Source organism: Blennius ocellaris (genome assembly GCF_963422515.1).
Source record: "Blennius ocellaris genome assembly, chromosome: 15".
In the NCBI taxonomy this organism is placed as follows: Eukaryota; Metazoa; Chordata; class Actinopteri; order Blenniiformes; family Blenniidae; genus Blennius; species Blennius ocellaris.
Window position 1 is genome coordinate 20,152,827 of NC_137664.1, and position 22,630 is coordinate 20,175,456.

Genomic DNA, 22,630 nt, shown 5'->3' on the forward strand with positions numbered 1-22,630 from the left:
ACAGAATTTCATTGCAAATGAGATTCAGCAGTCTGTGCTCGCTGCTCCAGCATGTTTATCTCCCAGCAAAGATAATTTTTTGAAGTGATGCAGTAAAACGTTTCCACCGCTCTTGTAGAAATATATTATTTCTATTTTGGATGCGTCCAGTGAGTCCATTGTTTGGGAAGGCGCCCTGTTCTCTGACGAGAGGACGTAATATTTGTGGGTTTAGTTGGGACGCCAAGTACCAATATGGGAAAAGCGCAGAGTAAAGCTGATCCAATGAAAAGGACGAGTGTATGAGAGAGAATGAAAGTGAAAATGGAAGGAATACTGAGAGTTGAAAATAGAAAACAATATGATTATGATTGCTCAAACCCCGACTCATTCGGTTGCCACCGATGACATTTTTAATGACCACACGTAGTAATGTAATTGTTTTTTTTGTATTTTTTGTTTGTATTTTTTGGGTGGGGGATCTCGGGTTTGACCAAGAGGGAGCTCTCTGGACTTGGACTCTCTCGTTGTATGACTCCCTCTGCAGCTCTGCTCTCTCCACTCCAAGATCTGAGAAGGTGCCTGGAACACACAGTGAGAAATTGACTTTTTAAAGGCCACATATTGAACAGCTCTTCAACAATTTCACACAGGGTGACAGAGATCCAACAACAGTGCAGGTATTCAAAGTATCTTTCCCCAAATCCAGCTTTGGTCCTGAATTTGAGCCTCAAAGTCTTTCTGGGTTCAACTTTTGTGTGTCTGAGTATGTTACTTACGAGATCACTCCCAGCAATCCCAGCTACTGAGGATGTTGGGATTCTTCCTCTTCTTCTGCTTTTTCCGGCCTCTCCGGCTGGGCTTTGGCTCCTCCAGCTCCTGATTCTCCGCCAGTTCCTCAGGCTTCTGAGGCTCCTCGGTCCCCTCAGGCTGCTGAGACTCGTGAAGGCACTGGTAGAGCTTCAGCAACTGCTGATGTTTTCTGAGGGTCCCCCGGCTGAGCTTCGTCTCCTCCAACTCCTGATACTGCTCAGGTTTCTGATGTTCGTCTGTTTTGTTTGGCTCCTCCGGCCCCTCCGGCACCTCCGGCACCTCTGGCCACTTAAATTGCTGAGACACCTCTGGCTTCTCCAGCTGCTGAGGCTTTGGTTCCTCAAGCTGCTGATCCCACACCAGCTTCTCCGCCCCCTGAGGCCCCTCAAACTGAGGCTGCTGCTGCTGCGGCTCCTCAACTGGGCTCATGTTCTGCTGCTGCAATTTGAGGTAGAAAATGTGATGATTATGAGGATGTAGCCATTAAAACAAGCAACACAGAAAAAACTGAAAACGAGGCAACGAGATGTAACACACATGCACACAAACAAATAAACAAGTCCAAAATGCAGGATTAAGCAGAAACAAGTAGTCCAAAGAGGTGTGATCAGATAGAGAGAATGGCAATGGAGGAGAAGACAGGAGGAAACAGAGGATAGAGGATCAATGTGAGGGTATTTAATGTATAAATTAGATTGAAAAGTTCAGGACAATGCTGAGAACGGTCAGAAAGATGTTGTAAATGTTGAAGCTTGAAGTATCAGAACATTAATAATACCTAATATCGAGATTCTGCCTCGACCTACGGATGCAGCAATCTGCTTTTTTTCACTTCTGATCTGATCTCAATAACTGAATTTGGTAATTAATTACATCTAATAGGTTAAATTCAAAGAATTGCACTGACCTGCAGGCCGTAGAACACGGGACCCTGCGGGCCGTAGAACACGGGACCCTGTGGGCTGTGGAATATGGGACCCTGTGAGCCGTTACACCTGTGTCCCGGGATGAAGTCCACAGAAGTCATTGGTGCCATCATCATTGTAGTTGATACTGGGGAGAAAGTAAACAAAAAGAAATGACAAAACACATGAAAGATTCAGTATTTCCTGAAGAAAATACAAAGCTGGTGCTGAAGAAAGCTAAACTGTATTGCTAAAGAAGTTGAAGTAGTTAAAATACTAGAAATTGTAAAAGGGATTGAGCCCGTAAGGCCAGGGCCCTATTGTATTTGTTAGGTTTCTTATTATTATTAGTTCTTATTCTGCTGCATCATTAGGCCCAAATTTGAATCCCTAAACATGCTCAAAAACTCACAAAATGTAGTACTGTCATAGAGAGATCAACCAAAACCCAATTGTTCGTCTCATCAAGACCTAAAAATCCCATGCTGATACGCTGTGCCTAAATCCAACAGGAAGTCTGCAATTTGCCCTTCAAAACAAGATTTCCACCAATAAAAAGCGCAAACACTGTCTTCTCTGAGGGCGAATATTGTTCAGCCCACAAAACACAATTAAATGAAAGTTTCGTTCAAATACATGTGCAAAAGAAAAGACTCTCAAGACTCTCCCCCTGATAGAACACCTCAAACAAGTGATGACTGTGGCTAAACTGTGACTCTGATCGACAAAGCGAGCAGATCAGAAGAAGAACCTCCAGAATGAGACGATGTAACATATGTGGGGAAAATGCAATATAACATGACTTTTTTCACAAGAGAGAACAATGCTGTCATTCTTTTTGTTCCTGCGATTTGAAGCAGCATTTATCACAGTCAGATGGAGCAAATTTGTGTGTCTGCGTCAAACTGCACCTCCCAGTGTCTGAAGTTTAAAACCCACACAGCATGAATATGATTCCCAAAAACCAGCCCTGCTGGACTCTGTGGCTGAGAAATCTTCCTCTTCAGAATCCCAATCGGCAAATGACCAATAAAATACTCTATCAGCGGAGATAAAACCCTCTGTGATTGTGTATTTCTCTCCTTCTCTCTGCAGCAGGTGGATGACACACACACCCACACACACACACGTGCAGAGAACAACACACCATGAACATTAACAACGGGGAGTACGTGGAAATTCAAGTGGAAAGAGGACCGGGTTGCATTGTTGTTAAGGTCATTGTCAACTATAAAACTATTAAGTCCCAGCAGAATATGGACTGGGAGTCATGACAATCTGGAGAAAATCATTGTTTTTGTCCAGCCACTCTCCACAAACCGAAGAATGTCGGTACCAAGCATTGGTTTGTTCATCCACCAACGGAGAACTTGAGCTGCGATTAAACCGTCATTTTAATTGAGGCAAATGTTGTGTTTTTGTCCGCGTGTATATATTTATTGGTATGTATGCATGTATGACATACATACTGTGTGTGTGTGTGTTAACTAGTTGCAAAAACGCTTGACTTAAATTGCATGGCATTTTCAGGGCGAAAGGTCAAGGTCTAGTTTGTATTGGTACTCGTAGTGTGTTTTAATCCAGTTGCTGTCGTACCAAAGACAAAATGTTCCATTTTGAATTCACTATACTCTGATATGCATTGTGATACAGTGATGTCATTACCCTGGTTCGCGGCGGGGGGCCAAAGGTCAGGTGCGGTCACACGGAAATACTAGAATGTGTTTACATCTGTGTCAAACAGTGAAGCAATTCAAACCACCATGACAAATGATAGGAGTGGTGTGGTGGATCAAACGACCATGTAATCATTAGTTTCCATGGTGACAAATATGACGCTGGCGAAGGTATGTGTTCTCGTTGACACGTGAACGGCGCATCATAAAACTGCTGTCGCTGGATAGTGTCTCTATTTTCTCACTTTTCTCTAGAAGCCCCAGTGATGCTTGTATGTGAAAATCCCAGTTGATCAGCCGTTTCTGAATTATTCAGAAGAGCCCGTCTGCCACCAAGCTGACCTGCTACCTTCACCTAAATCACTCAGCTTGTCTTCTGCATGTTAAAATACTTTGAGTTGCTGTCATGTGATTGGCTGATGAGCCATTTGACTCAACAAGTCAACATGTGTTCCTAATGAAGTGGCTGATTGTGTATTGCGACTGGAAATAATCAGCTTATCAAATATGATGGAACTCGAAGAGATGTGCAAAAGCATGTTAAGTAAATACGTGTTTTTCTTTTTTTTACAATCATGTATCGCGAATGGATTCCCCCTGTAATGGTAAAGCCCTCCAGCAAAGATGCGCTTTATTGGTTGCTATGCTGCTGGTAACCAGGGAGAGATAAGGTTGCTTTTTTCTATCCCTGAATGTGTGTGTGTGTGTGTGTGAGAGAATGACTGTGTGTGAAGATTCTCTTTCAGTCAGAAATGACAGTACTCTGCCGTCAACATTAAAGCTTTTGCACTCTTGAGGATTTTCTGCAGGCTGTGGAGCTCCTGAAAACACTCTGCTGCGAAGCTTTGAAAGAAAAACACAGATTTGATAAATGCTATCATTTATTTATTTTAATGACATCAGTAAAAGGTTCTATTGAATTGCTAACCTGAAATTCCTGGAATATTACAGCGATAGTCGGTTCATTTTTTTTTTTTTTTTTTTAGCTTGTTACTTGTGTGGCAGAGTTGTGAAGGTGTTGTCTCCCACTGCAAGGCCTTAAAGATTAGCATCAACAAAAGGTTGCATAAGTTACCATTGTACCAAACTCCTGTTTACTAGAGGAGGAGCAACACCACATGAATGCCAAAAAAAAAAGTCAGTACCATGGAAGTAGCATTAGCTTGTATCCACACTGAAGGCTCTTCACGCATGGAAATTCTTATATAAGTTTCAAACATTGCCAAGCATCACTGTCTTCATACAAGTCAATTTTATTGGTGTGGTTGTTAATCAATACATCCACTAGGCTGGGTAACGATTTGCTTGTATCCATGCACACATTTTCACCATTTTTTCTTGAGGATATCCGCCAATTGTGTGTCTTTAAAGTTACGTTTCATTTTTATGTTTGTTTTGCGAGACTTCTCAACACTGCCCCCACAGGTCATCAGTGGTATTGCTCTATTTGCTGGACATCCATAAGCCCCCTGGAATTGTATGAATTCATGCACGTAGTGAATGCAGAAGACTCCGTACACATCTGCCTATTCAGGGTCAAGCATTTGGGCATTAACCCCGTGAAACATTTCAAATTAAGCATGAACATACTTTTAAAGGAGATGTCTGCATGTTTACCTGTCAAGTTTTTACTTTATTAGTTTGAAAATTTCATCACAACATGTTTTACGAGGAGTTCTTCATGATCCCTGAAATGTATATATGGAAGAGTGCATGCTGTAAAGCATGTGCCGTTGAAGATACTAAACCGTATCAATAACTAATCAACTTAACACAAAAACAATGTGTGTGCACTACGATCTGATTTCCTGACATTTAGCTCAGATAAAGTTACACCAATATGTGCATTATTATGACATACTCATTGAAAGAGATGCTGGAATTAATTGAAAGTTACTTTTTACTATCAGCAGCCAGCAGTTGACTCCTTTTTAGAATAACTAGTACCTAAAATTACCCAACACCAATTTTACCAATCCACTTGTATTCTATAGATTTGTCATCTTCATACATGTATTGACATAAATAATGAAATAATTTAGTTCGGCGTGAGACTGCATTAGCAACAAATTGTCTCTGTGCACAGGCTTTCATTCCATCCAAACGGCAAGAAGTGAACCACTTTCCTTTCAGTCTAATCTGTTTTTAAAAGGGGCCTATTATGTGTTTTCATATTTTCTTATTTGAAAGCTGTTAGACTTGGACGTTCATGTTAGACAAGGCCAAAGTGGCGAATAATGAGTTTAATTGCATGTTAAAATCTCTCCTTTGAAGAGAATGCAGAGGCTCGATAATAATGAGGCCAGGGGCTTTAGAAAAACTCAGCCTATTAGTCCAGATTGAACGTCTTTAGCTTCCTTAATTGTTGTTGGATATTCATTCATGTGATCTCAATCTACAAATAAAACGTAGGAAGTCAATTTGTTGGATTGTTAATTGCCGTTACTAAGAAGTAACGACCTTTAATCTGGGTGCCTACCTATATAATTTTCAGTGTTTCTGTTTTCAATGCGTTGCCACGTAAACGCAAAACGATGCATTTTCACTTAAAACGTAGTCGTGTAAATGAGGACTGAGTCAATTCAGCTGATTACAGGTTCGTACTTAGAATAATATCTTGGCTCAGCAAAAGTGAAGTTAACATTTTTTTTTTTGTAACAACAAATGGATTCAGCAAGTTGCTTAATCTTTCACTTCTTCGCTCAGCTCATCGATTTACACAACGTTGTTACCATTTGATGTAATCGTCATCCCACTTTATGGGCTCGGTTTGTTTTCCAGTTTAATCTGGGTTCAGTTATCTTTTGCCAACAATTCCAATCTTTATCGTTCTTCTCATTACTTCTTTCATCTTTTTTTTCTCCTTTTGCCGTGGAGCACTTACCGTAAGTCCCCCCCTCTGGGTACAGCTCGTAATGAGGGCTGCCAGCTGTGGCCCTGTAGCTGAAAGTGCATCTGCAAACACACTCACACACACACACACACACACACACACACACACACACACACACACACATCCAGCACGTCGCGTCTTATATGATCAGCCTCTGGTTGTGTGAGTGAATGTGTGTGAGAGGCACTGCTGATATCTGCTCCGGTGCTGAAACACTGTTTTACATCATCACTCAATTGACTGAGGACAAATGAAAGAAAACCACCGGTCACTTTAGCGTGAAATGACATTTGGTTCATTTCTCAAGAAATCAATGACAACATTAATGGCTGCTGGAAATAAAGCTGCTGTGGTGTTTTCAGTCTTAACTCCACCTTGAATGGATTTTATATTTTCTCACGCTTCATCAAATATGAGAATCATATCGTAGAATATTTTTATTTTGCAGATTCCTTTTTTCAGCCATTTTGTGTAGATATGAGCTTTTCTAACTTTTTTTTATTTTTTTTATGTGTTTCTGTGCAGGATCTTGGCCACGGTGGGATCGGACTTTGACCTGAGAACCCTGCGAGCGGTGAGAGTGCTGAGACCCCTGAAGCTCGTGTCAGGAATCCCCAGTAAGCTGCTCTTTCTATACATCTTTCCTGGACATAACATGTGATCATCACACTCTGGAACAGCGATACAAAATAATAAATGAATCAGTAACAAATTTTGTACACGGAACAACTTTTTCAATGACGTTACGAAGACAAATGTAGATGTTTTCCAGTTAATATTAAATTTTTGTCAGCTCTTACAAAGTGAATTTTTATTCTAAGAAGCCGGGTTAGTTTTGAGTAGTATGACGATGGCAATGTTGTTTTGTTTCCTGGAGAATTTGTTTCATGCTTGACTTTTGCCTCCATTTGTTAGAAACAGTGTAAGTGAAAATTCCTCCATTTTAGTTGCTGTCATTGTCACATCATTTTGTTACAATTTATGGGTGAACAGTATTTACCTGGTGATAACCCTAACCCTAGCCCTCCTCTGTCTCTGATTGGCCTGTTACTCTTCATGCTGCACAGTAAACATCAACATTAACCAATCAGATCAGTGAATGCAGTGAGTACGAGCCAATTGGAGGCAGAAAATAGGCAATCTGGCTCATAGATACTGCTGAGCGGAGCATTGGGGTGATTTGATAGAAAATGTACGCAATGCTGGACGAAAAATAAGGGGCTATACATCGTATACCTGCATATAAGCTGTGGCCTGTACTACAACGCTGGACTTTCTCTTATTGAGATAACTTCAAGGATTAATGCTGGGTTTTCCATACTACGACGCTCACTCTCTTCTCACCGGGATAAATCACCCTGGCAACTGACTCTGAATGTCTAATTCAATGTTTTGTTCTTCACTTGTCCCAAGTCTGTTTCGCTCCACGAGGGTTGATCTGTAATAATGAGGTTAATGATCTCATCTGACAGAACTGGAGAAACATGAATTTATAGAACTCTGCGTCACGGTGATGAATTAATATTCCATCACAAAAAACTCACACAAGAGAAACTCGGCCTCAAAACATGATGAGAAATGTAAATTAAAAGAAGAGCAGTGAGGAAGGAAACAGAGATCCTGGATATATTGATCAAGGTTCCTCGTACAGGCCTCTGGACGACACCACTGGTTGTTCATGTGCAGCTCAAATGGTCTGGATGGACTTCAAAGATTTCAAAGATTTCAAAGCACCAACAGTGTTTCATAGACTCACCATTTACACAACGCTTCAAGTGAGAAGGGAAAATGTTTGTCGTGTTTTGGGTGTCGGTGGTCGGAGTCACTGAAAGCACAATTTTTTAAAACACCCCGACTCTGTCTCAGTGTAAGCAGGAGAAACTGTTCGGAAATGCTGGCGCTTTTTGAAAATACTGTTACTTCACATGCGCACTCCGGCCGTAGTAAATAGTTTTTCTGCAGATGCATGAGTAGATGGACTGTCACAACAATAGTAGGCATCATGACTCTCAGTACATGGTCTCCTGGGACTTGTTAGTTTTATAGTTGACGGTCACTGTAATAACGATCTAACGTGGTCGTCTGTCCATACTAATGTAAGTGAACTCGTTATTGTTAATAACAATAAAAAACATGGACTCGCATGCTCACTACATCGTTCCAGTGTAAATGGATGTTTTCAAAACATTGTTGTCTAAACACAAAACGTTTCTGAAACAAAAAAACTATATCGTTTAACTTGAAACATTGTTGTGTAAATGAGACCCGAGTCTAAGAAAAAAAAAAGCCGGTGGAGTTACAAGGTTTAAAGGCTACAAATCAAGTTTATATTTTCTATTATAAAAAGCCCCAATTCAGTCTTTAAGAATGTATGTCCCATTTAGGGAGTCCTGGTCTGTTTAATCTCAAAAAGGTAAAGTTGGTTGTTATTTTTAATAATACACTGCTATGTAATGGAAACGTAACATTTGTTTCTCAGCAGGTGAAAAAAAACATACACATAATAAATAAGTGTTAACATACAAAATATAGCATCGGTTTGAGGGGGGGGGGGTCAGATATAAGACGTAGACGACACCCTGCTCACACTCTATTTTCTCTTGTCGCACTCCTCTCGTTGTGTCTGGCAGGTCTCCAGGTGGTGTTGAAGTCTATAATGAAAGCCATGGTCCCACTGCTGCAGATCGGCTTGCTGCTCTTCTTCGCCATCGTCATGTTCGCCATCATCGGCGTGGAGTTCTACATGGGCAAATTCCACACCACCTGCTTCAAAGTCGACACGGGTGAGAGCAACAGCTTGGTCGCACTACGACATGAATTACTGGATATTTATTAACCACTCTGCTGTGTCTGTACGTGTAGAGATGAGAACATACGTTTCAATGCATGCTCATGCGCACACACACACACACACATAAATGATGCATAGGTTGTGCGTTGGCTTACGGGGAGCTAGCCGCACCGGCATCGACACAGCAAACAGGCAGGCGGCAGAATTCCTGACAGCCACTGCTCACGCCTTGATGTTGATGAATGGGACTTTCACAGTCGTCAGGCTCTGATGGATAACTTCTGCTGGAACTCGGCAGCCTTTCTCCTCACCCTCTTGATTGAACGCAAGCTCAAATGGTCTTAATGAGGTTATGATTTCTCACTTTGTATTTGCTCCTGCAATGGAGGTGTGTGAGTAAATGTAGCTGTGATGTCAATGAGTTCAAGAGTGTTTACCCTCCCGTATCCACGTTGGACTTCAAATTGAACTAACTTTGATTAGACGTCTTTATGGGAATTATGTTTTGGGTGTTTGAACTGGTAAGAAAATCGACCCCTGATTAAATTGGGGCTTATTATCAATGGGAGGAAACCTGGATTAAACTCCACACGGAAACCCCGGAGACCAGAATCTGGAGATGTTCTTGCTGTGAGTTCAGAGTGCTAACCACTGCAGCACAGGCGGGTCTTTTGTGATTGGCTGTGGCTCAGTTGGTAGACAATGTTATTTTCTAGTCATATAGATATTGGTTTGATCCCCAATAACACCCTACCCATGCGATGAGGAGTCTGAGAGCAACACACTGAACCACGCATTCTCCCCAGTGGAAGTCGAGCACTTTGCATGGAAGCCATCATAACTGCTGTGTGTGGCCAGGTGAATGTGGAAGACCATTTAGAAGTCCATTTTTAAATTGATAGCTATAGCTACACATGTGTTCTTTCATTGTGACAGAAAGTTATTATTCTAAAGTATTGTTTTAAAGAACCAGGCCGGTGATGATATCTACAACTTAAAAGGAAAGTCTGGAAGCAAGTTTTGTTTCAACGTTATAATTTGAAGTGAACGTATTTTTGGTCACAAAAGCTTGTGCACATAAAGCTTGTGTTGAAAGAATGGATTATTTTCAACATCAGCTTTGGTTTTATTTGATATCATCTTGATAAATCCCTGAATGGAACATTTGACTGACAGCAGTTACAACAGTTGGCGCTGCTTTAAACCATGACCAAAGAAACTGGATTGCAGGTACCTAAGTTTAAAAACTGTCTTTGCCAAAAAAGCTTCATAAATGACATTCAGTTCAGGTAATGATGACATGGTTTATGTTACTAGCAGTGCAGCAGACTCAAAATACGACTCACACAAAGCAGATCAGTAACAACTTGCTTCATTCATCCGATACACTAAAGATCAGTCCCAAGGCAAATGTATCCTAAAGAGCAAGACAATGTGAAATCCAAAGACGGTTATAGCTGAATATACAATTGATCTTTTCCTTCTGTTTACACACACAGATGTATTTTATTTACTTTTAACTCTTGGCTAAAAATATGTTTAAACCACAATAAATGGGGAAAAAAAACTGCTCAAACATTTTTACTAAAAATCCAAAATATCTCGGATTCCTGAAATACATTTATTTTTTAAATTAGAGAAAAACACACAAAATGGCTTTAAAAAAGTAAAAATTGTTCAAACGGCTCAAATGTCTCAAATTGCCAAAATGTATTAAAAGATTAAAAAAAACCAGCTGGAAATGTAATGAAATGTTTACCATAATAATTTGTAATTGAAACTTCATAATTGCAAGTTAATATACAGTTTATGTCTGTATATGAAAACTATATGTGGAACTTTAGGATTGCGTGAGTCCCATTTAATGGTTAAACATGTTTTACGGCTCCAGTTAAATTAGATTTTGGTGCAAAGTGACAACAACAGTTCTTTTAGTCATAAAGGTCACAAACCCCTGGAGTAGATGGCGAAAAATGCAACTTTGTGAAAACGCTGCTCCTGTGCATGCATGCACACTACAGTCGTAGGGGGGAAAAAAGTTCCCCATTTTGTCACGAGCGCACTGTCAGAAAAATGGGATTGTGATAAACAACATGAGCATCTTGTAAAGCCGAGCAGCATCACAATCTGTCTTACGTGAAAATAGGATGAAGTTTTAAAAAAATTGAAATAATTGAGGGGAAAAAAGAAATAGTTTCCTTCCCTGGGAGTCGTTAGCGTAGCAGCACAAATGGTTTCCGCTAAATCAAAGCTGGGCTGCTTTTTACGATGTTTTTATTCTACATCGTTATTGTAATTATAGGAGGCAGTCGGGCTGCTTAGCAGAAATTACCCATTGTGTTATGTGGTGATAAAAATTACGAGAGGGCTTAATTTCCCCGCTGCTGGTGTCGGATGGAGTGTGAAGCCGTGACTTGAGGGCTATTAGCGGAGAGTGCGTGCGTGCGCGTGCACCGCGAGGTCGCTCGTAGTTGTGTGAGCAATTGTGACAGCCTGCTAATGTACTGTACGTGTGTTTCTGGGTTATTTTTGTCAACCGCCACACAGCGGGGAGGGATTCAGCTCAGCAACACCGGTTACAAGTTTCCATGTGAGGGATGCTGCCGTGTGTGTGTGTTTGTGTGTGTGTGTGTGTGTGTGTGTGTGTGTGTGTGTGTGTGTGTGTGTGTGTGTGTGTGTGTGTGTGTATGTGTGTAATTAGTGCGTGACTCATGAGCAGGTAAAGCTGCAGTCACACAGGCGATCTGCATCGCATGTCTGACTGTGTTGTAGCTCAGTCAAGGACTTCTTAATCATTTGCCCGACAGAGCAGACTGTTTTCTTTTTATTTCTCACTTTCTATGAATAATAAACAAACTGCCAAGAGCGATTAATAAACAAATAATTTCCCTTGTGACATTAATTAGACGATCAACAAGTAGAAAACAAATGAGGAACCTAAGTGTTTGTAAAATTGTGTGTAACACATGCTGTATATTTACCCCCTGGACTTATTGTTCACCCTTTGCACTGGAGTGGTGGTTGATATATTCTGTTTTTCTTTTCAGAAATTTACAACAGAAACCGTTTGTTTTCTGACACGAAAAGGGATTAAGAAGCAATTTCAAATAATTAGAAATAAGCAATATACTTACTCCACGTTTCAAGCGGCGCTGCTGTGAAAAGCTCCACCTTGGAAGCCGTTTTCAAAAAGTTGCGTTTTCAGTGGCTCCGAGTGCCATTGTCGTATATCGCGACAACACAACACAAGGTTTTCATTGAAGACGGGGTTGTGTAAACAGACCGTTTTTTCTTTTTTCATCTCTAAATTTGACGGAGTTTATGTTCACATTGTTGTCTAGAAACTATTTCCGTGCAACGTTTACAGCACGATTACTAAGGTCACTTCCATTTCCACTGAATTAGTCAGTGCTTCTTTATTTGCCCGGGCCAGCGTGGGGTGAGTCTCCATTGGGGGTTGTCGGAGCAATAACAAATGTAGAGGTCAAAATGAAACCATTTCTTAATGGATTATTATTTTTCTTTGAAATTTTTTTTGGAAGAAATCCTGATTAGAATAAAGAAGAGGAATATGATACAATCTTTTATTTGAGTAAAACACATTCTCAGGGTTGATTTTATTGTAAGAGGAACAAACACAAATAAAATAGTCTATCGAACGGGTACTCAGTAGAGTGCATACCTTCATCACCCTCAAACCAGGCAGTTAAATATCTGGTTTAGTCTGGTTTCATTCTATACGTGAGCTTGATTGTTGTCTTGTATTTGCTTTGGGCTGTATGAAAGGGAAAGGTGCAAAAAAAAAATATAGAAAGAAAGAGGGTAAATGTATGATGAGGATAAATTAGCAATGTCGAGGTACAAGTGTTGATAAAAGCAGAAGGGAGGGAAGGTTGACTTGATATAAGCGACAATGTTTTCAAGTGAAAAGTGAAAACGTTCAGTGTGTTTGTTTACATGACGGCGGCACTTGGAGCCACCGAAAAGGCCACTTTTTGAAAACAGCTGTTAAGGTGGAACATTTCAGCAACACTCCTGGAAATGGGGGGAAAACTCACTTTTTTGGAAAACTGTATTAAATAGTTCTTCTGCACGTGGCAGGATACATGGACACTAAGAACAATGGCGGTCTCTTCAGTGTCGTGACTCACAGTCCATATTCTCCTGGGACTTGATGATATTTAGTTGACAATCACCATAACAGCAATACAACTTGGTCATCTGTCCATGCGAGTGTCTGTGTTCTCCCATTGTCAATGTTAATAGCGTTTTGTTCTCTACGAGCATGTGTGTGTGTGTGTGTGTGTGTGTGTGTGTGTGTGTGTGTGTGTGTGTGTGTGTGTGTGTGTGTGTGTGTGTGTGTGTGTGTGTGTGTGGTTTCATTTAAAAAACAAACAACACCTCCAACTATTGGTGAAAAGGGTTTGAGCACTTGTAACAGTGGGATTTGTAGTTGTGTTCATGTAGATTTACTCGCCTCTCCACAAATCCAACACCACACTCACACATTCACAAATTCCTAATTACATGAGCGCACATCTTATTTTACAAGTCTCAGATTCTGCTCAATTATTGCTACAATTGTTACAGTAAGTTTGGTGAAAAACACATTTGTGCTCCAGTATCACTGTGAAGTTCTTCCCCACGAGTCACACATCCTGTTTTCTATTCAACTACAAATCACACGTGGCTGCTCCGTGCGGAGTTATCTGCTGAAAAACTACCTGTGCATTCAGTCAGTGGAGAAAAAGCTTATTTGACGTTGACTGATTTCAGTTTTTATCAATCCTTGCTGTTTCCGAGTAAATGAACATTGCTTTTAACATGTTGCTGTGTGAACGTGAAACCTTTCTGAAACGAAAATGCAAAAACAATGCGTTTTCACTTTTCTTGTCAATGGGGCCAAAGAGACATTAGATAATCTAGGATTAAATAAAAAAGTTAAATGAGACTTTATGAATTTATATGTCACAGAATGAGTCATGTAACAATATACCATCTCCTGGTGAAGTCACTTTAATAAAGGAAGGAAGGAGATAAATGCATCCTCGTCAGGAGAGAAGGTAATCAATCAAGAGGAGGACTATGTAAACCAGAGAGGCAACAATTCTTCCACTTCCCGTGCAACAACTGTACCTCGAGGGACTTTCTCCTGCATTTTGATGTTGGAAAATCAGAAGTGTTTTGTTTGACTAGTTATTTAAATGTAGCACCTGGAGCCACAGTAGACAAGAGACCAGAGATGTTTCCGTATCATTCGTGGCCACCTCATCCAGCAGGACACTTTTTTTTTTTTTACTGGCGTGACGCATCAGAGGACTGATGGCCAGGCCGTCTGGCTCCACAAATCATTGTTAAAACTTGGCACGGATCGTACTCTTTGTCACTGCCGCTCATGAAACTCTGGGTGTATCTGTTATACTCAGCATATTTATTCTTTAGTCTGATCCACATCCGCTGACATGAGAGCCAGAACACTCCCTCAAACAGACCCTCAGCACTCGCAGCTTTCCCGAACAACATGATCTCTAAAAGCTCAAAGACGTCGACACGCATCCCGTGTCGTCCAACAACCTCCAGACAGACACTTCTTACATTCTTAAAGCAGAGACTACTCACTTCTGAACGTTTATTGTCGCACTTACATGTCATACCATTGGCTCTGGGCCAGGAACATTTGATTTTTAATTCATTCAAGATTGAAGAAGGCACAAAATATTGTAGATTGTGGGAATAAAAAAAGTTATGGTTACACAATCCAAACGGTGTACTTTGGATTAACAGTGTGTGGCCCTTTAGCTCTGCTTGACAAATTCTGTCAGAAAAAATGTCGCAGAGCAACAGTAAGTAATAAAAGTCATTAAAAAAAGATCCTATTGAGCAAAACTAAAGTCAACTTAAGCCTCGGCCCTGGACAGTTGTGCTAATTTTTCATGTGGCCTGTTAGGAAAATGACTTTCCTTCCCCTGATGTTCAGTGTGTCCTATCAAGATTGGATCAAAACGTGAAGGCAGAGACATTCAAACCTTGAATCAACTAATATTGTGCTTGTAGCTATTCACAGAAATGTGGCTGTAGCCACGCTAGAGTGGATAAATGACATAGGAAATGGTGTATTTGTCAGGAGTCACACACCTCGCTCCAGCACCGGATCCTCTCTGGCACTCCTGCAGGCAATCAGATAATTGATTGTCAAGCAGTCTTAAGCCCTGCAGGGAGGAGGGTCCGGTGCCAGAGGATTGCTAGTCTTCACTCCGTGTGGAGGTGCGTCGGTGTTGTCCTCCCCGGGGGGTGAGTGTCCTCCCCGGGGTGGTTCCCGTTCCTGTTCCTGTTCCGACGCCGGCCCAAGAGGCCCCCGCAGAGATTCCCCCGGGTCCCGTCCCGGTTCCAGGAGGCCCCCCCAGAGATTCCCCCGGGCCCCGTTTCCCTGTTCCAAGAAGCCCGCGAGTTCCCCGGGCCCCGTTTCCCGTTTCCAAGAAGCCCGCGAGTTCCCCGGGCCCCGTCCCCGTTTCCAAGAAGCCCGCGAGTTCCCCGGGCCCCCAATGCCCGAGATCCCCGAGAGGCCCCCCCTGAGATTCCCCCGGGTCCCGTCCCGGTTCCAAGAGGCCCCCCCTGAGATTCCCCCGGGTCCCGTCCCGGTTCCAAGAGGCCCCCCCTGAGATTCCCCCGGGTCCCGTCCCGGTTCCAAGAGTTCCCCCCAGAGATTCCCCCGGGTCCCGTCCCGGTTCCAGGAGGCCCCCCCCAGAGATTCCCCCGGGTCCCGTCCCGGTTCCAGGAGGCCCCCCCCAGAGATTCCCCCGGGTCCCATCCCCGTTTCCAAGAAGCCCGCGAGTTCCCCAGGCCCCCAATGCCCGAGATCCCCGAGAGGCCCCCCCTGAAGATTCTCCCGGGTCCAGTCCCGGTTCCAAGAGGCCCCCCAGAGTTCCCCCGGGTCCCGTCACCGTTCCAGCTCCCCTTTCCCCGTTTTCACAATAAATCTTACTGTTTGCAAACTACTTTCTGCTTGAGGTCTGCTTTTGGGTTCAGGACACTCCACACGCCGGCTCCCAGCCGTGACAGTATTGCTAAGCACTCCCTAATTCAGAAGATTCCACAGTTTGCATGTTGTGGTCAACACTCAAGTAAAGCACAGTATGGGTGTTGTGGTTTGTTCCCTCTTGCAGTAAACTTTTCTCACAGTGACAAGAACTGGATCAACCTCCTGAGTGGGTTTTTCTTTAGCTTCTCCGACTCATTCCCAGGAGGTGGGAGTGTGTTCGTTGATTATCGGTCTCCTGTGCTGAACGTTCCACCTATTCAATGTGTTCAACAGGTCTTTTGGTTAAAAAAAAAAAAAAAATCCTTCATTACCTCAAGTGTTATAGATTTAGACGTGTCTGGTTTACGGCGGAGCTCTGGTGATGGTACTATGCTGAACAAGCGTTCAGCTGACAAGAGAACAAAACCTTTAACTTTTACCCTCTGATCATCGCACCAACCGTCACCTGCGCTCCAAAGCTTGTGTCAGTAAATTCACGTCATGAGGCTGCAGCCTCATTCTGGATTCGACGGTTCAGAAATTAATGATGTTCAATTGGAGGCGCTGGTCAAAGTGGGCGTGGCGTCTGTGACAAATGTCCGAGAGTGTTGCACTCTTGAAGTGAAGACCGGTTGGTGTGAGATCAGACGACACGCTGGCACAGACTGAGAAAATCACAGGAAGTTGCTCTGCTATTGTGAGCTGCTGGTTAGTTGTGAGACGAAGAGATGAAAGTCGTTGTGATAAATTTAGTGGTTAAAATTGTCAAACAGAAACCTGTTTTCTCTGTATTTTCCTTGTGTTTTCTCTCACCAGGGTTTATTTTGCTTTACAGCTGATCATCTTGTCATGATTCTTGAATCATGGTTTGTGGTTCATGTTTTTCAAGTTTTACTTGTGTACATTTCATGTTGTGGATGTGTTCAATGTCTGTCTCCAGGTCCTGGATCTGTGATGTGTTGGTTTGCCCTAAAGGCATGTGCCTGACTTTAACTCCCGTTCACACCAGGTTTCAAGTGAAAACTTATTTTGCATTTCCATTTCAGGAGAGTTTTGCTCGTCACTCCCCGATCCCAGCTTTTATATCTGTGTTGTTCTCAAACTTGTCAGATGCTTATTTGTCTCTCATGTTCGCGTCTGCCTTTGAGTGTTCATCCCAGCCATTACCTTGTCAAGCCTGGTGAATCTCTTTTACTTTTGACTCACAGCAGCTTTTGACCATGTTTTGTTCTCCTCTCTTTGTTATTCTGACTGCCGGACTGATAATCTGTGTACCAAACCCTCCAAGTGCCCGGCCAAGAATAAACTCTGTCTGGCTGTCATGTTGTGCAGGGGGTTCAGCTTGCTCTTGGACACTGATGGAGAGCTTGACTGCTTCCGTCGTGTGGTGCTTTGTACCGCTCTAAAGTCTCTTCGGGGCTTCTGGAGGACTGTTTCCCGCTCTTTCGTGGGTACTGGGGGTGGAGTAGGGAGCTCTGGGGGGGATGGCTGAGTGCCCTTTGATTACACTGAAATAAACATACCTGAATCTAACTGAACCCTGAGCTCACGTCCTTCTCTCTGCTCTTCACTCATTCAGGTGAGAGAGCAGCCGACTGGCCTTGTGGTCTGGATCCTCCTGCCAGGCTTTGTCCCAACGGCACCCTGTGCAGGGAGTACTGGACCGGACCCAACTTCGGTATCACGAACTTCGACAACATCCTGTTTGCAGTGCTGACTGTGTTCCAGTGCATCACGATGGAGGGCTGGGTAGACATCCTCTACAGCGTGAGTCTATACACACTAGATTTCCCTGGATTGCTGTTGTACCTGAACCATTTTAGAGGATAGTTGCAAGAAAAAAAAATGCTTTTTTCAAAGTGTCATGGTCAGTTTGCAGCTTGTTGGGTTTTACGTCATGGTTCACACTTTAAAAGATCAAACTCATTAGGAGTGAAGACCTCCAGAGGTTCACCATGGTTCAGCAAAGAGTCTTCTCAAAACTAACAGCATAATAATTAGCCTTTTATTTACTGTGCATTGTAATAAGAGTACCGCACTGAAGGAGGCGTTGACTGTTTTTAATACCCCCAAAAGCACAGAATGTACACACTCATGCTATAACAAGGAGCCACTGGACTCATTACTGTACAGTCCGGTGTGCACAGTCAGTATTTCAGTTGACGCAGGGATGTCAACTTGGTGTTTGCTTACCAACAATATGGTGCTTATCTCATCTTCTTATTGGAAAGTTTAGGATCCTTTACTCATCCTGCCATGAAGGAGCGATAAGCTTCAGTGATATTAAATGCCTTCAGAGACTCCCTGTGAGAAGTGGAGGGATTGTGGATGAGGCAGATGTAAATATCAACAAACCACAAACCTGGCAAAGTTCCCGTGTCAATAGTTGGGAGTTATGTTTCAGCACAGCAAACACGATCCTGGAGGTCCTTACCAGAACAAAACAGACATGTGATTTAAACCCCGTTCTACTCATCTAGTTTTTCCACTATTCCAGTTTGCTCCTGCGAGCACGCTGAATCTTCCTCGACTCTATTTACACAACTTTATTAAGAGAAAATGGAAAACATTTGTTGTATTTTCAGGGTCCGTTTACACGACAATGTTGCTTGGTGAGACTAAAAATACAACTTTTTAAAATTGCTCCGACTCCGTGAAGACAGCGGAAAACTACCTAAACGAATCGAACCTACAACTTGGAAGACGATCACTCTATCAACTGAGCCGTGGACGCAACTCTTTGAAAGCGTTGCGACTCTGTCTCCATGTAGACAGAGAAAACACAACTTTTTGAAAACGCTGCAGTAAATATTTCTTCTGCGCGTGCGAGCAAATGAACAATAACAAATATGGCCGCTTCCAGGGTGTCATGACTCCCCGTCCATATTCTGCTGGGACTTGGTAGTTTTATTTTGACAGTCACTATAATAACAATCCAGTTTGGTCGTCTGTTCATATGAATATCTGTGTACTCGCCATTCTTAATGTTGACAGCATATTGTTTTCTGTGCTCGTGTTTGTGTCATTTAATTACAAAAACAACAGCGTCAATTCGTGGCCTGGCTAATTACATAGTTGTCTCCCATTTTCGTGTAAACGGACATCATTTTCAAAACGTTGTTGCCTTGCAAATGCGAAATTATTCTTTAAACAAACGTAAAAATTATGCATTTTTATTATTATTTTTATTTTATTCTGAGATGTCTGCTATAGTATAATAAATCGATGGATCATGTATGTTCCAGAAAAAGACATTAGCCTTCAAATCAATGTCATGCAGAATGGTTATATTACAAAAATAATTAATAGCGCCATCTCATGGCCTGGCAATATAGCTATGTAATTTTCAAAATGCAAAAATGCAAAAAAACTGGCGTTTTCATTTGAAACGTTGTGTAAATGGGGCCTTACTGTTTCACTCGCTCCCTTCAGGGGTCGCCACAGCAGATCCTCTGCCTCCATGACGATCCTCATGTCCTCCCTCACTACTACTTATCCTGGCTCGCCTGCGAGCTCCGTCTCCAAACATCATTTGTTCAAGAATTTCACAATCTCTCCTCAGCAACATATTCAAAACATCACACTCTGGTATCTCTCACTCTGTCGCTAAGCAGATCAACTTTTTCCTTTTCCTTTTGATCTCTCCGTCCTGCTCGGTCTAATGAAAATCTCAGCGTCTTCCTCTTCGCCACCTCCAGGTCGGCTTCCTGTTGTAAACATCATAGCAGGTCTCATTACTCTGTTATAAGCCGGCTCTCACTCCGGCTGCTATCTTTCTGTCACACATCAGTCTCAACAAGCTGTCAATTACTTAGAAAGGTTCACACGGGTAATTGACATCCTCCGTCCACTGTCACTGCCTCAGCTCCTCACATCTTAACTCCGTCACGTGTCTCCATCACATTCACACACATGGACTCTGACTTGTCTCTCCTGACCTTTGTTCTTCTGCCCTGTGCAGACCTCCATCTTTCCAGGTTGTTTTCCATCTGCTCTCTCCTCTCACTTGAGAATACAGTATCCTCTGCAAACATCTACAACAATGACAATTACTACTACTACTACTACTACTACTACTACTACTACTACTACTACTACTACTACTACTACTACTACTACTATTACTATTGATATAGATCTTCATGATTGTATGACAGGATACTGAATGACTCATACAGACAGGTAATTTTTTGAGCATCTCTTTCTCAACTGCAACACCAATGTGATTAAAATTCATAAAGTCTTGAAAAAAGCCTGGGACCTCCCAGGTCCAAAAGTGTAACCAGATGAAGGACTTGTGACGCGTTTGGAGGACTAGTGTGTTGCTGAAGGGCACCTGGAAGTTATAGAGTCACTGATTGGAGAGGATTCTCATTTTGTTTCTGGTTGTTCATACTAGTTACTCACAGATATCAGGGCATCAGTTTGCCATTTGTATGAATGGTAATGTCGCTGAAAAGTCAAATTGATGCACAGTTCATGTGCCGTGTCAATGCAAAATGAATTGACTAAACGAGTTGTGATCGTCTGGTTGATGGATATATTACTCTCCTTTATTGGGACTGCAGTTTATCCCTGCCAAATGAGGAACAATTTGTTTGCAAAGATGAGCTTTAATTTTAACTTTATTTTCCACACTGCCACATACATGTTTCCATAACCTCTTTCAACTCAACATTTTATCTATATTATTGTATTCATCATGTTTTTCTAGACTTCTACATTTTGACTCCTTTATTTTGACCCAAGTAACTGTATTTTCTGATATTATAACTCCATTGTTCTCTGATTGATTTAAGTTTTCATATTTTGGATATGTGAAATGTATACTCAACATTTTCACAATATTTTTACATTGCAGGTCCATTCTCAACATTGTAACTCAATTTTTACATTTGACTACATTTTTGACAATTCTAATCTCTGGTTTACAAATGTATTTTCAACATTACTTCCAACCTTCTGATGTTTTCTTAACATTCTGACTTTTTTTTCTTTCATAAATGTCATAATTTTGAATATTATACAGTTTTGCATTATGTCGTCATCCTCAATCTCCTGAATTAACGATGCCGATAATGTTATGACAAGTTTAACAAAGAAAACAGATCAACTCTCCTTAACTCGACGAAAATAAACCACAGCGGGAACAAAGTGCTCTACTTAAATAATAAAAAAACCACACACTTCTTTTAGGGATTAGTAGTAGTTTGAATGTGACTAGCAATTCAATAAAATGTTTAATGGATAGCACCAAATGCCACCCAGTCATTTCAAGAGTTCACTTTTATAGAGAAAGACCAACAATTCCTCATGAGCAAGTAGAGGAAACAACGGAAAGGAAAATCTCCCTTTTAACAGGAAGAAACCTGCAGAACCAGACTCGGAGGAGTGCAGAGACTGTAGGAGAGAGTCTAATTTAGTAGTGAATCATGGAGAGTGAGAAGGGAAGGAGAATATTGTATTATGTGTTATATTATGTGATGTGATGTGATGTTATGTTATATTATATTATATTATATTATATTATATTATATTATATTATATATATGTGTTTGTCATCACCACATGGATGTTGTATACATTTCTAATCTTTCCACCTTCTGTCTCGGCTGCTCACATACAGAAAAAGCCTGCGTTTTGGAAATGGAGAGCTTTCTTTTCCACACATAGCGTGACCTCAGTGAATAAGCAGGAATACGTAATCAACCTCTATTAATATCTCTGCTCTTATTATTGGCTCCCTCTGTGCGACGAGGAGCGAGGAGGTGCACCTTGCTGGAGAACACAAACATGCAAAGAGCAACGGAGCTTGAATATTGTTTGTCAGGAGGATTTCCCAGTAAAAAAAAACCTCAGGAGACAGAATACACAGGAATCAGACTGAGAGCCATTTGAAAAAGTTTAGGACAATTTTATTATATAATTCTTGCAAGAAGAAACAACGTCACAGTACAACCTTTGCATGATTGTCCAGCAGTTTGTCTAACTATGAAGTCGGACAAAACCTTCTTAAAGGCTGAATTGTTTTGAGTAAGATTCACGTTCTTCCTGCATTGAAGGTCACCAAGAGTAGCACAGAGGTTCCAAAAGTGCTGACTCAGGTCATCCTTAAATCTAAGACTGCGAAATTACACATCATTCTTTTATGAGACAAAACAAGATTTCCCTAACAATATATGTTGTCCGGAAAACCGGGAGACGAGGAAATGGCGAATCATCATTGAATTAACATTCACTATTTCATTTCTTGGACTGGCAGCTGGAAGCATTCAGTACGTCCATACCGGTGATCCATTCAGTTTTACTCTTTACTGTTGCCCTGTGTTTCTGTCGCCTGTTAATTCCCTAAAAGCTTCCCCTCTTCCCATCCTCCTCTTCATCTTTTCCTCTCCCAGGAGGCAGCGACTCACTGCCACTACAATCAGAGCCACTTACTGAGCCACCCGTCTCCTTTTTCTTCCCTGCTCCAGCTCCAACATTTCCTCTACCTTTTTCTGCCTCATTATCCTAAAAGCTGCTTCCACACACCGCTGTGATCCAATAATTCTTTTT

At 41.8% G+C, this 22,630-nt stretch overlaps 1 protein-coding gene across 1 annotated transcript in view; it reads left to right on the forward strand.

Annotated features, from left to right (window-relative positions):
• LOC308140133 (voltage-dependent N-type calcium channel subunit alpha-1B-like) overlaps positions 1-22,630 on the forward strand; it is a gene marked incomplete at both ends in the record, with an annotated part of 213,483 nt that overhangs the window by 67,653 nt on the left and 123,200 nt on the right. The window contains 3 exons of the mRNA XM_080509811.1: positions 6,792-6,883; positions 8,897-9,049; positions 17,655-17,842. Coding sequence (XP_080365937.1) covers positions 6,792-6,883; positions 8,897-9,049; positions 17,655-17,842 — 433 coding nt within the window. The remainder of the gene's footprint in view (positions 1-6,791; positions 6,884-8,896; positions 9,050-17,654; positions 17,843-22,630) is intronic.